General features: G+C 42.8%; 1 protein-coding gene across 6 annotated transcripts in view; it reads left to right on the forward strand.

Annotated features, from left to right (window-relative positions):
• Positions 1-65: 65 nt before the first annotated feature.
• Positions 66-17,682, forward strand: part of rab11fip5b (RAB11 family interacting protein 5b (class I)) — a 24,523-nt gene continuing 6,906 nt past the window's right edge. For 4 of the 6 annotated variants that reach the window (XR_009790599.1, XM_061788448.1, XM_061788447.1 and 1 more), the window contains exons 1-4: positions 66-463; positions 6,579-7,108; positions 10,218-10,761; positions 11,211-13,382. Coding sequence is in view for 3 of the 6 variants with exons in the window: in XM_061788448.1 (XP_061644432.1) it covers positions 69-463; positions 6,579-7,108; positions 10,218-10,761; positions 11,211-13,382 (3,641 nt within the window). In the remaining 3 variants the exon portion in view is untranslated. Of the gene's footprint in view, positions 464-679; positions 951-6,578; positions 7,109-10,217; positions 10,762-11,210; positions 13,383-17,682 lie in introns of those variants that run through there. The other 2 variants (XR_009790600.1, XR_009790601.1) reach the window with 2 other exon arrangements.

A 17,682-nucleotide genomic window follows, 5' to 3' on the forward strand; every position in this document is an offset into this window, starting at 1 on the left:
CGCGTGCACACCGGCTGCTCCGAGCCGCCTCGCAGCCTGACGAGTGACAGCGAACGCCGCGCTCCAAGATGATGTCGCTCGTCGACCTGGACGACGATCAGCGGTGGCTGCCCACGCACGTCAATGTCACCGTGCTCCGCGCCAGGGGGCTGCGGACCAAGAGCAAACACGGCAGCCGCTACCTGTACGCGGTGGTCCAGGTGGGCAAGGACAAGTACACCACCGGCCTGGTGGACAAGGCCGAGGTGCCCGTGTGGTCCGAAGAGTGCTGCTTCGAGCTCCTGCCGGGCATCCTGGAGGAGGATGGCGCAGCTGGAGGCGGCCGCGGAGCCTACCCGCCCGGTAGCGCCGACCTGGTCCTCACCGTCATGCACCGAGTCCTGATTGGACTCGACGTGTTCCTCGGCCAGACCGTCATCCCGCTGGATCGCGTGTTTCGGGAGGGCGCGTGCCGGAGAGACCAGTAAGTGCACTGTCACGTGGTTTGCAGCCAAAAAGCCCTCCCCCGCGATGACTTTTACAATCAGTATGACGCCACAGCGGACAAGCCTCAAAGACAGTAAATTCGGGTTCAAATCTCCTTCGAAACATCTTGTGGAGTTTGGATGTTGTCTTAATGCTTGAGTGGCATTTCTCTGGGTATTCTAGCTCCCTCCCATATTCCAAAAACACACACGTTAGCTCCGTTGACAACTCTAAATGGTCCACACAGGTGTCAAAAGGTTGTTTGTCCATATGTGACTTGCGATTGGCTGACGACCTGTCCAGGTTGAACCCCACCTCTCACCAAGGTCAGCCAGGATAGGCTCCAGCCCACCGCAGCCCTAAAACGACCAGCATCATCAAAAATGGATGAACGCGTTCACCATGACAAAGTCGCAACAATCGTCGCTTTTCTTGAAACTCAGACTCGGACTCCCTCTATCCCCACTTGCTAATTTGCGTTGACGGTAAGAAACGACTTGCGAATCAGAAACGAATCGTCACGCCTTGTACTATTCCAAAATAAAGACGTCGAAAAATCCAATTTGATCATTTGAAAACTATCTTTTGAACCGGAAAGAGATACGTTTAGCCTAAAATGGAATACTTTAACCTGGATCCCGCTTCGAACCGTGGCCAAAAGTAAAACCCCGGTTGGTTTTGTGCCCGTCCGTCCCAGAGCCATAAAATGCTTCAATGGACGCTGCCTGGGACCGTCTGCCCCCTTCCTCGTCAACTAGCCTGCTGGCAAGCTCTCGTCAATCGTTTGCCACGCCGTGTTATACCTTGCACTACTTTCTCCCGTTCATTCTGCGGGAACGGTTTCCGTCCGTGCAGCTATCGGATGCCTCCTTCCGCGGAGATCGTCGTCTCAGTTAGAGTGCTATGGCCATCTGCATCCGTGATTCAAGATCGCCTGCAGGACAACCGTACTGTACAACTCCATATACAAACAGAAGACAAACATTGTTTTCACTCGTGACATAGAAGCGAGAACTCGCCATAACTTCCAACTTTTACGATTGCAACAAAACATTTGTGATCTTTGAAGTCCACCGCACTTCTACCTCCTGTTCTACAACGCTGGAGGAGCCAAAGTCATGTCATGTGATCCTGTAGCTACAGACTGAATTACCGTTTATTTTGTGGCTCAATATGGCCACATGACTGTTTGGCGCATCAGCCATCACAAATATAGCTTAGAAGCAACCTAGCATTTGAGACTAACCAAAACCATTTTTCCGTATTTTTTTTTTTTTGTCCTGCAATTTATTTCTTGGATATCAGAGCCTTGTTCAAGGATCCATCATCTTTAATCACAAGCAATTAAGTTCTCATCAGCAACTACCGGTAGTCCCAATTTCCGTATCTTTTTTTTGTATCAGGTCGACTGTTCTTTTGTCGTTTTAGCTCTTTTAACCATATAGTTCAGTCATTTATAGCCAGTTCCTTACGGACTGAGATACTGTCACTCCTTCTTCATCCAATGAGTCCTATGGGATACTTTAACTCTCCACAAAGAGGACACCATAATCCCTAAAGTGTTACAATAGCTTGTCACGTGCGTGGCTCTGACAAAGCTTCTACTTATTGTAACCTTGACACTTGACATACACTGCTCAGTAAAATCCATGAATCATATGGCCGCTAAAAAAAAAGTACAAGTTACCTTTGAGTCCAGTAATTGGTCCTTTTTACCTTGTTGTAGATCGTAGGGACAAAAATGGACACTTATTGCACCTCTATTTCTGAAACTGCAGGTCTTAAACTTCAGAACAGTGGCAATGAGGAGAGACCCATCAGTGGCTGGTCTCCACGGGTTGACCCTTTACAGCCCATAACCACACTCTAACGAATTACTGTTAATATTCGGTGAATTTCAGTGATGGTTTCTGGGATGTGGTGCTTCTTTTTTTCTTTTTCATTGTTGCTGACGGGCTATTACCAGAGGTGGGACCAAGTCATTGCTTTGCAAGTCACAAGTAAGTCAGTCCCAAGTCGAGACAGGCAAGTCCTGAGTCAAAGTCGCAAGTCCTACACTTTGAGTTTCGAGTCCTTTCGAGTAATTTTACCAAATAAAAATATATTTTAATATATATATTTAGATTTAATTCAAATGTTTTAATGTAATTAAGACTGCATTTATATATTTAATGTAATTTAAAATCCATATTTATCAAAACAAATTTAATAAACAAGTGAATTATAGTTTATTTCCCCTTCAAAACCGATTGATAGTAGGTTTTCGGTTATCTCTGACAATGCTATGCGATGACTTTCTTTTTCTCACTTTATTTCTGAAGGGACATTAAACAGACCTGTCACAAATAAGAATTTGCATCCAGTAGTGCTGCAATTAGTAATCGAGTATTCTACTGACAATTCTATGGGAATAATCAAGTACAAGGTTAAAATATACATTTGCTTGGTTAAAGAGCAATTATGAATGCACATATGAATGAAATGAGACATTTCACTTAAGAATGAATGCCCAATGGGTTTCCTCTTTTAGATAATCAACAGTATTTTTCTTAAAATCACATTGTGTATAGAGCAGGAAAGTGCATTTTCTTTTCTATAAAGATTTCTAGCGAGGCAATTTCAAACACAAATATAAATAGATTTCAGTTTAAATTTGGCATTACTTCAGTATCAAAAACATTTGGCATTAATTAAAAAAAAGAGGAATAGAAATTTGTCATCTTGTTATAAAAGTAAAATTTTATCCAACTGTGGTATCTCAGTTGGAACACTAGGGGACACTGTGTAAATATATTACATCAAAAAGAAGCGGACACAGGGAAGAATGTCGTTTCATGTCAAATAGATGCTAGCTGTGTGCTGATCGATTCGTAAATAAAGTGAATAAAAAAAGATACTGTGCTGTGTGATAAAACTTCACATTTCAGAGTGGCCTTTTATTGTGGCCAGCCTAAAGCACAACTGTGCAATAATCATGCTGTCTAAGCAGCATCTTGATATGCCACACCTGGGAGGTGGGATGGATTATCTCCACAGAGGAGAAATGCTCATTAACACTGACTTAGAAAGATGTGTGAACAGTATTTGAGGGAAAAATCTTTTCGATCTTGGAGTCCAGCTCACGAAAAATGGGAGCGAAAACAAAAAGTGTTGCATTGATATTTTTGTTCAGTGTAATTCCCTCCACCCCGACTAAGGCCCCAGTTCCAGCTTCACTGCTCACTGTAATGTATACCCTTATGACCACTGAACAATCCATAAACTGCATGTAATTTTTTTTCAGTGGTGTAAAACTTAACTGCATCATAACTGAGAGCTATTTGTAAGTTTGTTAAATAAGGTGAACGAAATATGAGGGAAACCCCCTCAGTGGGATGAGTGCAAATACACCAAAGATGATTGTAAAGATCGGCTTTCAGTTTGTGTTCAGATCATGACGATGGTGTTGGTGGTGTTGGAGTGAAGTTTAACACATTCGGGTCAAATTCCTCATAGCTTCTTCAACTGGCTTGTGAGCAGTTCAGGGCAGGACATACTGTAACATTACATGACATATCATTTTCACATCTCAGTCACCAAAGCTTGGACCATTCAATTAAAACATCTTTCAATTTGTGGCTTCTGGAATGATTTCAATGCTAAAGTAAATGATAAAAGTCCTCTATTGAATTACCATTTTAGAAATATAACTGTTTTGGCACAGGTGACGTAACGGCACCATTGCAGCACATCTGGCTTTAATCGGGGCTCCTCCACCCGCCCTTCACTGGTGTCCACACACTGTGCAACATACACTCAGAATTCCATGCTCTTAGCAAAAACATTTTGCGGACTCCAAAGATTTAAGAGGCAGCAAGAGCGATGATATTGGTCCATGCACCTCATATTGCAATCTAAGTTTTAAAGTACACTCATGCATCAGATGTCGGGATGTGCTGTGAGGGATATAAAGTTTTTGGTTGTCAAAGTCAGCGGTCACATTATGAACACAAGCCCCCCAGCGAAATTGACTGATTATGTAATATACGGAAGGCCTTTCCAAAAGGAAATCAATCTCTTTGTTGTTGTCCATTTTGTTCTGGTGCCAGATGCTATGTGGATAGGAAAGTTTCTTTATAATGATATATTTTATAGAGCACATTCTGGCGGTACGGTGGCCGACTTGCTATTACATACACCTCACAGTCAAATCTGGGCTCTGGGCTTCCTGTGTGAGTGTGAATGGTTGTTTGTCTGTGTCTGTCCACTGTATATGTGCCCAGCGATTGACTGGCGACTAGTCCAGTGTAGCTGGAATAGGCTCCAGTACACCCGCGACCCTCATGAGGATAAGCGGCATAGAAAATGAATGCATGGATGGTGGATGGAGGGATAGATTGATTGCAGATTGTGTGCTTCACATAAATATATTTTTAAAAAACTCCTGGAATAAAATAAAAAAACTACAAACTATAATAAGTAATGTGCAAAGGTATTGGCCCACTACAAGCTCTGCTGTTTTTAATGACTTTTTTAATGGCAGCCATTTTTCTTTTTTTTTTTTTTTTAGTTCACCAAAAGGTCTTAAAGATCCTGTTAGGTGATTTCAGTGATTTGATTCTAAATACATTAAATATGTTTGAAGTGCTGAAAATGTGCAGACTGAAAACAATGTAGTACTGAATTGTTGAGATATAGCATTAAACTCCTTTTCACCATTGGCCATGACTAAAACTAAGCCCAAGTACGTACTTTGGGTTTCTGGCATGTGTCAGCCTTCAACCACTGTATAAATAGTAACTGCCTTAATTCCATCAATAGCTAACTGGCGCAATTTTGAGTTACTAAGTAATAATAACTTGGCCCATTTCTACGACTACAGCGGGCAGTTAGTCATCAAGTTATGTGTGAAACCCAAAAAATGCCTCTTCCCTGAAGTGTTATGTGTTTTGTGTTACTTGGGCTACAGTATCTCTGTTGTGCAGACGCACGCACAGCGCACGGAGCGAGCGTTGGCGAGGGTGGGTTAAGGTTAGGACTAGGCTGGGTTAGGGGCTGGGTTAGGTTTAGTCGGAAAAATATTAACGCCACCACACTTAAGTCACATACTTCTTTCCAATCACAGTGCAGCTGTGCGTACCATTGAGCCAGTAAAAAAAAAAAGAAAGAAAAAAAAAAAAGTGTATATATAGGCGGCACGGTGCACGACTGGTTAGAGCGTCAGCCTCACAGTTCTGAGGACCGGGGTTCAATCCCCGGCCCCGCCTGTGTGGAGTTTGCATGTTCTCCCCGTGCCTCCGTGGGTTTTCTCCGGGCACTCCGGTTTCCTCCCACATCCCAGAAACATGCATGGTAGGTTAATTGAGAACTCTAAATTGCCCGTAGGTGTGAATGTGAGTGCGACTGGTTGTCTGTTTGTATGTGCCCTGCGATTGGCTGGCAACCAGTTCAGGGTGTACCCCGCCTCCTGCCCGATGATAGCTGGGATAGGCTCCAGCACGCCCGCGACCCTAGTGAGGAAAAGCGGCTCAGAAAATGGATGGATGGATGGATATATATACACGCACACAAACACAAAGTAGCCTACTGTGTATTGCAAGTAGGACAGGGATCAATATTTCCACGTTGATTTGGCAATCTGGTGCTCAGTGGTGTTTTTCCATGTTTAGATTAGACCCTGGGCTCGATCCAACAAATCCCAAAGCTTTGACTTTCTTTTTGTTATTTACAACTTGAATGACCTGCAACTCTTCATTCCTCTTTTTTGGGCTGTCCTGTAGAAGACTGTTATTGACACGCCTGACTCCTGGTCCACTGTGATCTTGATTCTTCATTTTATCATAACATTTTGGACAATGGTAAACTTTTGTGGGAACAGTTTGAGGAAGGCACTTTTCTTTTCCCAGTCCAAAAAGTCCATAAAGAGAAACCTTGAGCCTTGAGAAAGGCATGCTCGGATGAGTTTGGTGTAGACGAACAAGCCCATCAAACACTTCTAACCTCACAAATGAGCACGGCTTGTCGCAGGTCTTCCCAGAAGAGTGGAAGCTGTTACATTCATCATGCTATAAATGTGTATGAGACGATGAAGATGAAGCTGAAGTGTCATTGTGTCCTCTGTGTGATGACCCCAGGTGGTTCAAGCTCCATTCGAAGGCGGGACGGAAGGCGAAGGAGCGTGGCGAATTGCAGCTGACGGTGCAGTTCACCCGCAATAACATGACGGCCAGCATGTTCGACCTCACCGCCAAGGACGAGCGGCGCTCCGCTTTCGGCAAACTCAAGGATCGCGTCACAGGGAGAAAGCACCCCGATGTGGAATCTTCCTCGGCCATCGTGCCGGGCCGCTACGCTGCCCTCTCGGTGACCCCGGGTCAGCCGTTAGGCGACGAATGTGAGGGCGCCGCCCACGGGCGAGACGCAGCGATAACGAAGGAAAAGAAGAGCAAGATGAAAGATTTCTTCAAAGGGAAGCTGAGAAAGTCGCCCGACACCAGGTCATGCTCCTCCCTGGCTTCTGACAGCAGCGCCTCCTCCATGGCGAGTGACACCATCGGCCCTCCTCCCGCTCTCGGCCTGCTCTCAGATCTCCCCAGCTCGCCTGTCTACACCGCCGTCACACGAGTGGACCCCCACTGTAGAGACAGAGCTCTAACTAAAACAGGTAGTGTGTGCCGTTTTCAATATACTAGGCTGCCAATACACTTTTCTTGACCACCCCCTTTGGGAATCTTACAGCTAACAAATCTGGAAGTGTTTATGGATCCAATAAGTGTAATTATGTTAACTCTGTCATCACTGTCAGGCGGAAACCTCCTATGTCCAAATATGGTCACTTTCACATTTTTTCACAAATTGATACGAGTCGTTTGTCTCCACATTATCTATTATTCTTTAAATTTAAAGTTTTGAGTTTAAAGTGTTGAAAAAAGCTTGAGAACAAATCTCTTAACTCAGTTGAATGCTGAATTGTCTGAGGAGTGTTGTGAGATTCAGCCTCTACCCCTCAATCTGCAGGACCTGTGCGGCCTTATTGTCGAGATTGAAAGTCTGGCTGTTTTTGTAGACAATAATGCGTGAAAATAGGTTTGATACATTTGAATAACTGTTTTGTTAAAAATGGATAGCTGTAAAGCTTCGATGTAGAAGGAAGTGGTCAGCCCCCGTAGGTATGTTGCGTAGAGACTCATTTCTACCTCGTTCATTGCTCAGTCTACTCATCACACTCATAGCTCTAAGACATTTGAAAAGGGTTTAGGAAGATGATGTTCCACAGTTGTTTTCTTTTGCAAAGTATTGAAGGCTTTTTGTCTGGTCTTGGGTTGACGTGAGCTCAGACTTTGATGTGGACGGCTGGCGCTGCTGACGTGTCCTACCATTTATCAGGGCTCTAGAGCATAGGTGTCAAACTCAAGGCCCGGGGGCCAGCTGCGGCCCGCCACATCATTTTATGTGGCCCGCGAAAGCAAATCATGCTCGTCAACTTCCATGGTTTTTGCTAAAATCTGTACCCAAATTCCAAATTGTCATAATAATAAACAATAATGTTGAGATATTGCATTTTTATGTTACCAAACCCTTCTTCTACAGTAACTTAAACAATACTTGAACAAACTATTATCCTTGTCTTCTGATTTCAAAACTAGTTATCCCTCGGATTGGCAGTGTGTCTGTGCGCGTGCATGCGTTTGAAACGCGGACACACAGAGAGTGCTGCTAGCGTACTCAAAGCAAAGTTCTCCGACGGCTTTCGCTGTACAATTACAGAAAGTTTGAGCGACATAACGGAATTAGTTCCATAGCCTGTAATGCCGCCGCAACGATGTGAGAACATTTTGGATTCAAGCCAGATGAATGCAGCCATCTCGCTAACACCAACAAGCTGCCAATTTGAATTTGTATAAAGTCGCAACAAAGAAAACACAACGTAACCCTCAAAGTGACAAAATCCATTTAAAACACAACCATCCCACCCAATTTCTTCCGCTGGGAACAAAAAATGGTGTTTTTTCCCCGTTTCCTGTCAACTATCAATTAAGGAAGTCTTTGTCGAACAATGCAAATATAAACATGACAGCGTTATATGGTGCACACCCACAGTATTAGCGGCACTCGCTTTAAGACACGCAGCCATTCGACCAGCCATTGAGAAAACAGCGTTTAAAGAAATGCTGCAGACCTTTGATAGGCAATACGAATCTTGATGTAAAACGGGTTGCTTTGATCTTCACGTGCTGTTATTAATGTTTCATTGTGCACTTTTTCTTAACCAACTTGAAACTTGATTGGAAGTATATTGCCTGTTAAGGTATTAATGACTATAATTACCTCTATGCCAAATGTTTAATATTTATTTATTTAAGTGCAATTTGTGTGAACATAGCCTGAGTCTGTTTCATTTTTTTTTTTTTTTATCTAAGGTATTTTATTTATAGTTCTACATTTCAATGTCATGTTCAATATTCTTGAGAATTAAACATTAATTGCTCTTAAAATGGAAATAGTTTAATTATTATGCTATAATATCATTATATCAGTGGGATAAAAAAAACAACAACAGCATATGCAATAGTATCATTTATTGTGATCGTTTCTGGTCAAATATACCGTTCTAAAAAATGTGTTATCGTGACAGCTCTAGGTGAGTGGCCTAATAGGCCCATCAGATTCAAAGTGGAAATAGCCATGAATGATAAGATGAAAAGAACGATTGACAAGTTAAGGCCTGATTCACCCGAAAGTCATAACCAACACTCTAACATGGAGAACTTTAAGCACCAACACTTTTCAGTCAGTTGCCCGTCTTGTGGAATTGTACTTCAAATAAAGAACTTTGTGGACCAGATTGTTAGTAAATGATTTACCAGTCAATACTGCCTAAAAAGACAGGCAGCATTTTAAAATTTGTTTTAAAAGTGAACCGGTAAAACTACGGTTTTATACCAACTTGAATGATATGTTTGGTAACCAAGCAAGATGGCGTATTTTTGTTTATTTCCTCAAAATTAGTCATTTTGGAGATGTGAAGTTTCCGCCTAACAGTAACGATATGTTAAATAACTTTTAAAACAGTGTTGTAATTGTTTTTTGATTTTTTAAATTATGTAATTGTTTCATCATATCTCCGTTTAGCCTAACAAGCTAGCCTGCGCTACTAGCTTCAAACATTAGCGACGAGCGGAGAAAGCCAAAAGCACTGAATGAGCAGACATACTGTAATTCTGAAAAACATTTCTCGTTTTGCTGGAGTTGGTAATTAAATGCTTCACTGTTTAAACATTGGGCTGTCAATAAAATTTGGCTTCTTTTATCACTCTGGTTAGCTCGTAGCATCAGCCTCCTGAACCCATTAAAACCTTTGACATCATGGCCTGAGCTATGATATATAATATGATATATTTTAGTATTTGATTATCCATTTTGTTTTATGTATGTTTATGTGCAATATATATTTTGTGTATTTGTGCACTTGTAATTTGCAGTGGTGTAAAACTGCAATGCATCATTCCTAGAGATGTTGGTATTGTTACAACCTGAAAAATAAACATTGTCCAACTAAACATTCTAAAAGGTTGTCACACCAAATGATAATCTGGCATCCTTTTTTATTTGTTTATCACTTAAAAGAATTAGTTTATTTTAGTTTTTTATGTCTTTTAGTATTTTATCTGTCTTTTCATCTTGGTGGTTTTGTGCTACTCACTTGTCATTGTTCACTTTAAATTCTTAATGTCCTTCATTGTTCTAAAAGACATTTGTTCTCCTCTTTACAGTGCTCACCAGTCAGCACGCCACAAAGATTCTGACACACAAGCGAGCCTTCAGCGATGAAGCTAGTAAGATCACAACATCTATCCCTCTAGAAAAGCCCACCGTGGAGTCCGTCAAAGGCCCGCAGAATATGAGTCCATCCAAGTCTTCTGTGTGTATAAATGGCAGCCATGTGTATGACTCTGAGCCTTCAATCCCAAAGAACGCTGGAGCCCTGCCGTGCAAGTTGGTCTTGTTGGAAAAATGCTCCCCGCTGTCCCGTTCCCTACAGAACCTCGCCAAGCGAAGCGAGGACAAAGGTTCCTTTGCAGAAGGGCGACGTTGGTCCTTTGACAAGATGAAGAATGAGGGAAAGGAGGAAGAAAAGGCGGCAGACACCTCCAATGCTGATTCTTCTGACAAAGGGTGGAAGCTTAGAAAGACCTTATTCTCTGGAGGTAGGAGCGATTCTGTTCCAGGAAAGCCAAATGGAAGCCAGGCTGCTTCCACCTCTGAAGGGAGGCTCAGAGGCTGGTTCAGCTCCACAGACTCCCAGAACAAGCCAAGGTGAGTCAGTGGGGATGCCTGGTCTCCCGTCATGACATTTATTGGAAGCCTCTTCTGTCCAGGCTTGCCCCTGTTCACTTGTGGTCTTGAGTTGAACATCGTTTGAAAACAGGACTAAGCACATTCGTCTTTCCATTTCACAATGATGATGCCACCCAATCACACCATAATTTTCACTTTTCACTTGCACCCATGTTATGTGTTTAGGCAAATGGCTACTGTACATATTTTCTTCATGCTTAATTATTTTGCAAGTACGCTTTGCTTCTTTTGCATTTAATTTCACTTCTGACTTAAACTACAGCAATTTTTATCATTTGGCCAATTTTGGGTCTAGAAAGTCCCAATTTGTTGTGAAATATCAGCTAACATTTTGGTGAATGTTTATGTGAGAACCATGTTTGGGAAACATAACTAAGAGGACCACTGTGCCCTCTTTTCCTCTGCAGGCTGGAAGTGTCTCCTAAGCTAGAAAGCACCTCAGCTATATCCCCCCCACTCCCTCTTTGGCCCTCTGTAGGCAGTCACTGTTCCTCCTCCTCTGACTCCCGCCCAGTTGAACAGAATCACACCCATCCCATCACCCCGCCATCGACCCCCATCTCCCCCTCCAACCCCTTCTTTGAGGAGCTGCAGGGGTCCCCTCCTTGTGCACCCAGCTCCTCAAGCTTTCTGTACACTTCTCAGCACTCCGGCCAGGACATACCCAGTTCCATTCAAGACACTATACCCTCCATCAAGAGGGAGCGTCCTAAACCTGTCGCTAGGCAGATATCACTCCCTGTGTTTTCCAACCTCTCAAGTGATCGTCCAATGTCAATGAGCGTACAGGACTGGGAAGACTCATTCGACATGTTTGCTTCAAACAGACTCAACTCACCCAAAGGAAATCCCTCTCAGATGCAACTGGAAACTACTCTAGAGTCTACTCAGAGGTGTAGTTATATTGCAGCAAATGTACATACTGAATATCACATACAAGAGCGACAAAGATACCAAAAGGATCCTCCACCATTACCTCCAAGGAGACCAATAAAAACTTCAGTGAATGAGATATACTCTGATGGTTGGCTCCACAGAGGCCAAGAGCTGGCAGTTCATAAAGAAGCCTATCTACTCTCTCAGACTGGAGTGGCCTCACTGCAACATGGAAGAGAGCTAGAGTTTAAAAGACCGACATCAAGTGTATCATCAGACAGCGAGACCTCAGATTCCCTCATTGTTAACTCTCAGCTTTATGGAATCATCCCTTCCCCGGGATTTATGTCCGAAGAGACTCTGAAAAAGTATGAACCCTTGGAAGACACAACTGACTTCTGGGGGGGCATGCTATTTGAACAAGACTTGTATGGGCGGGTTTTCAAGGGAAATGTTAGCCAAACCACTTCACATGTAGGGAATAGCACCGGGCTTGAGAATATTCTAAACTGTCAGACTTCTGTTGCTGACCTTTTGAAGAAGTCCTCTAATTCACTCTCAATGTCAGAATTAAAGACCCCCCCTCCAGTAGAGTCTACAGAGTCTTCTCTCATAAGTCAAGCCCCATGCATGGACAAAAACGGGACTTCCTTGCTAACCTTAGGAGATCTGAACATGAATGTTAGCGATTCTGATTTCGGCTTTATGGATTCTGATGGATCTTCTCAGACAAAAGCAGTTAAAGACGTCAAAGGCCTCGGCATCTTAAGTTGGATCGGTCCGCAGTTGTCACAAGATTCCACAACAGCTGTTTACCACGAGGCAGCTACAGATGCTAACACCATAAAAGACACCAAGATGCCCGAAAGTGACTCATCTTTGGAAAGAACCATGTTATCTCATAAAACGTGCAAAGTCTCTCCAGTTTGGCAGGACTTTCCATTTGAGATCAACAATCGTAAAATCTGTGAAACCCAGGAGCAACCTGTAGCCAATCTGGAGTCCAGTGATGATAAAACGGGAAGGGATGATGCTTTCAAAGAGAAAAAAAAGGACTGTAATGATAATGGGAACCCTCAAGCTGCGAGAGAATTGTTTCCACGGGTAGTCAGCGCACGTGTTAGACCGAAAGCAATTTCAAGAGTGAACAGCACTGACAATCCAAGCAAAACTGATCTTGGTCAGCAGTCTTCACTCGTCACTGAAGGTCCGTCATCATATCAACCTAGTAGCTCAGCTCCATCTCCCAATCTGGCATTGGATAGCAATGAAGATAAAGTCTCAGGCTATCATTGCAATTTGAACGATAGTTCGCCAATACCTTCAAATGATGACTCAGCACTATTAGGGGATTATGTGACCGAAAACCCCTCTGAGATTACTTTTGAAGTCCTTCATGCCAAAGTCGCCCCTCATTTGAGAAGTCCTCCAAAGTCTGAGCAGGGTTGTTCTCTCACTTCCTCAACCGATACACCTGCTAATCTCCCTCTTTCCGCTGCCTGTTGCACCTCCACACGCTCGTCAAGCACAATTATGCAAAGCGCTGGAACCAGTAGGTCTCTGATTGTGGCACCCTACACAACCTCCTCCTCCTTCACCCCCGACACTACCTCCACCACTGATCAGCCGCTGTTCGATGCACTGCACTCACTTTTCACAGAGGAGACATGGCCAGCTTGCAACCTGCCCCGCCAGGAGAGCAGGTGAGAGTCCTCACACTAGGAAATGCACTCAACTCTTCCCCATGTGTAGGCAGTCACTTACTCAAGACAAAGGCAATTAAAAACATGGAAAGTTTTTTTATTTTATTTTTTTCCGCTTTTCCCCCTCACTGTTTGCCTGCCTGCCTTGTTTGATGCTAAATGTATTTATGTTGTCCTAAGTTCTGGTGGTTGCTGTGCACTTGCCCTCCAAATTTATGTTGTGTCATTTCATGTTTTCACTCCCTTCGGCTGCATTTACACTGCAGGTCTCAATGTCCAGTAGCTATAGCAAATTATTTTTGAAACCCTTCGTAATTGGAAAAATAAAATATTGTTCATTTCAAATTCAAAACAGGTATATATTTTACTAGTGCACAAAATTAACCAGAATCAGCTGCACACAAAACAATGTGTTCAAAGAACAAAACTAACAAAACATGAATTTCACATATAAAATTGAAAATATTTAATTCAATGAAAATTTACTGTAAATAAATGTGAATTTTGCTGTTGCCTTTCACCTTGGTAAGTGCAACGCTATAATCATTTTCACAACAAAGTCTGCTCCATTTCTTTGTTTTTATGTTTAACATCTTCAAAAAGGATAGTTCGCTAAGATACGTCTAGTGCAAATTTGCCCATATTTGGAAGTGATTGCTTAACAGGCTACCAGGAAGTAGCATGGATGCTTTTCCTGCTTGTTGGTCTATTGCTGTCATAGATATGAAAAATTGGTAAATAGGACACACCCCAATGACCTGCATGCCTATGGAGACGCAAAGCTCATATGGGCAAAGTGTCAGCACATTCCATGTTTGTGGATGGCATGAAAACCAAAATAACTAAATTGCCTGCACATTGCGCTGCAAACGGTTGCACTCTATGCCATACAAACACAACAAGGAAACTAGAAATAACCTTTCATAGGTGAAAATATTTTTTGGGGTTCTTTTTTTCAACTGTTCTGTATTAATACCACGGGCTTTGAAATGAGGTAGCTCATATTTATTTTCAATGTACATGCATTTCTTTTGATGGGAACATTGCTCCCACTACCGTGGCCGTAGGCATGTCGCTTAGCCGGGCTGCTACAGCGCGCTGACCCTCTATTCATACCTGAGGTTAGCAACCCCTCTCCTATTCGATGCGCTGTGTGCCATGTTGTATACAGCGGCTGAAATAAGTATTTAACACGTCATAGTGTATTTCGAAAGGTGCTATTGACATGAAAATTTCACCAGATTTTGGGAATAGGTGGAACGGTGGACGACCAGTTAGCACTTCTGCCTCGTAATTCTGAAGACTGGGGTTCAAATCCCGGCCCCGCCTGTGTGGCGTTTGCATGTTCTCCCCATGCCTGTGTGGGTTTTCTCCAGGTACTCCGGTTTCACCCCACATCCCAAAAACATGCGTTGATTGAAGACTTTAAACTTCCCGTAGGTGTGACTGTGAGTGCGAATGGTTGTTTGTTTATATGTGCCCTGCGATTGGCTGGCGACCAGTTCAGGGTGTACCCCGCCTCTCGCCCGAAGATAGCTGGGATAGGCTCCAACACACCCCCGACCCTTGTGGGGATAAGCGGAAAATGGATGGATGTTGGGAATAATGTGAAATGACACAGGGAAAAAGTATTGTACACGCCAACTGGTATTTGCCTTTGTTGGCAATGACAGCTTCAAAGATGCCTCCTATATGGAGAAATTAGCCCCATGCATTGCTCTGGTGTGATTATGGGCCATTCCTCCAAAAAAGCACTCTTCAAATCTTGAAGGTTCCGTGGGCTTCTTTTATGGACCTTGAGTTTCAGTTCTTTCCATGGATTTTCGATTGGATTCAAGTCAGGTGATTGGCTGGGCTATTGTAGCAACTTTATTTTTTTCTTTGAAACCAATTGAGAGTTTCCTTCCTAGTATGTTTTGGATCTTTATCCTGGTAAAATGTCCACCCTCGTTTCATATTCATAGTCCTCGCAGATGGCAGCAGATTTTTGTCAAGAATGTCTCGGTACACTTGTCCATGCATCCTTCCTTCAATAATGTGAAGTTTACCAGTACCATTTGCTGAAAAACAGCCTCACACCATCATTTTCCCACCTCTGAACTTGACTGTTGGTATGGTGTGTGCCATTTCTCCTCCAAACGTGGTGTGCATTATGTCATCCAAATAGTTCAATTTTGCTTTCATCAGACCAGACTATATTCTCTCAGTATTTAACTGGCTTGTCCAAATGTTGTTCAGCCAACTTGAAATGAGCTTTGACATGCTTTTTTATTTCAGCAGTGGGGTCTTGGGTGGTGAGCGTACATACAGGCCATGGCGGCGGAGTGCATTACTCACTGTTTTCCTTGTGACAGCAGTACCTGCTAATTCCAGGTCTTTTTGAAGCTCTCCACAGGTGGTCCTTGGCTCTTGGACAACTCTTCTGATTATTCTTTGCACTCCTCTGTCGGGACTCTTGCAAGGAGCACCTGATCGAGGAAAATTTATGACTGTACGATTGGCTATTCACTTACGTACTATGGCCCCAACAGTGCTCACTGGAACATTCAGGAGCTTAGATATGCGCCTGTAACCAATGCCATCGTTATGCTTTGCAACAATTAGTTTATGATGCTCTTGAGACAGCTCTCTGCTCTTACCCATCATGAGATGTTTCTTGACTCACACCTTGGCAATGAGACGTTTTTCTAGGCCATCAATTAGGACTGAACCAGCTGGTATTCATTTGCATTGAGAAGGGGCTGGATTGCTGTTTGATTATTGATAGATTTTAGGTGTTGTCTTGGCTTTCCACAACTTTTTCATCCTCCCTTTCTTCATATGTTCAACACTTTTCTCCTATGTCATTTCACATTATTACACACAACTTAATTTCTGTGCGTATTTGTTCTACTTTCTTTGTGTGTATGGATTACTTGGGTTGTTCTCAACACCTGGTGAAATTTTCATGTCAATAAGCACCTTTGGAAATATATTTATTGGGAAAAATGGTGACGTTAAATACTTGTTTCACCCACTGTATTCCAACTAGACAACAAAATCTAAATTTCCAACTGTAACCCCAGTAATTTTAAATTTTTTCTCACACCTAAGGGCCTTATTTATTAAGATGCCAAATAGCTAAATAGCGCTAAATTAAGTGTTCTTTCATTGTACTGATTGCGCACGCTATTGGCAGGGTGTGTATGAGGTGTAAAAGAGGGGCAATTTAGGTAGTGTTAATGTTTTTGACCATGGGACATTTGAGAGAGCACTGAAAACACAAAATGAAGTTTGTTGGAAGTGTTCGTGGAAGACAAACAAACATATTACTGAGTTACAGAAAAAAGACCTTCCAGTTAGATAATTTTGGGGAAGCCAACAACCGCAAACACCCATGTTTTGTTTAATCCCAAGTGCCCATCCTGTGTAACATTGCATTTAAAACTTGGGACAGCATGCCCAAAAAACTGCTCTGGCAGAGGCCAGCACTAATTGTCACAATGAGATGAAGTCTAATGACCCAGAAGCAAGGAAGCGCAGAGTTGAAAGGAGTTTTGTCATAGGTGATATGGCATGACTCCTTCTTGTTACTGGCTTCAGATCAACCCTTAGATCATTCAGAAGCCTCAAAATTGCACTGCTGAATAGATGATTATTTGTGGTAATTTTTGTTTGTTTGATTCTGGGTTTCAAAAATGAAAACGTCTCCCAGCTGCCTCTTATTTTGCCTGCGCTACATTGGCACCACTTTATGTGCCGGTTGTCGCCTGCCTTTCAAACGCTATTGAAAGATGTAAAATCAGTCATTCCAATTTATCTCAGGTTTCATAAATCACATAGTGTGTGCTAAATTCATCCATCCATCCATCCATTTTCTGAGCCGCTTCTCCTCACTAGGGTCACGGGCGGGATCTTCGGGCAAGAGGCGGGGTACACCCTGATATGGTTGCCATCTAATCGCAGAGCACATATAAACAAACAACCATTCGCACTCATGGGCAATTTAGATTCTTCAGTTAACCTACCATCCATGTTTCTGTACATTACCCAGTGGCTAACATTGTCGACTGATTTTTTTTGTTTTAAACTTCTTCCACCACTGAAACAACTGGGCTTTAAACTAGAGCTAGTCATAGCAAGAACCCAATTGATTTCAAATAGGAAATAAGATGGCAACTGGGTTCAAATGTCCATGTGGTCCTGACTTTAGATATGAATACTAGATATGCCAGAGTGCTGTAGTAGCCCGACTAAGCGACGTAACTGACAGCAGCAACAACAACAAAATTACCGATGAAAGTTTACTCCCAGTTCCCTT

This window comes from Phyllopteryx taeniolatus, chromosome 10, assembly GCF_024500385.1.
Source record: "Phyllopteryx taeniolatus isolate TA_2022b chromosome 10, UOR_Ptae_1.2, whole genome shotgun sequence".
Lineage (NCBI taxonomy): Eukaryota > Metazoa > Chordata > Actinopteri > Syngnathiformes > Syngnathidae > Phyllopteryx > Phyllopteryx taeniolatus.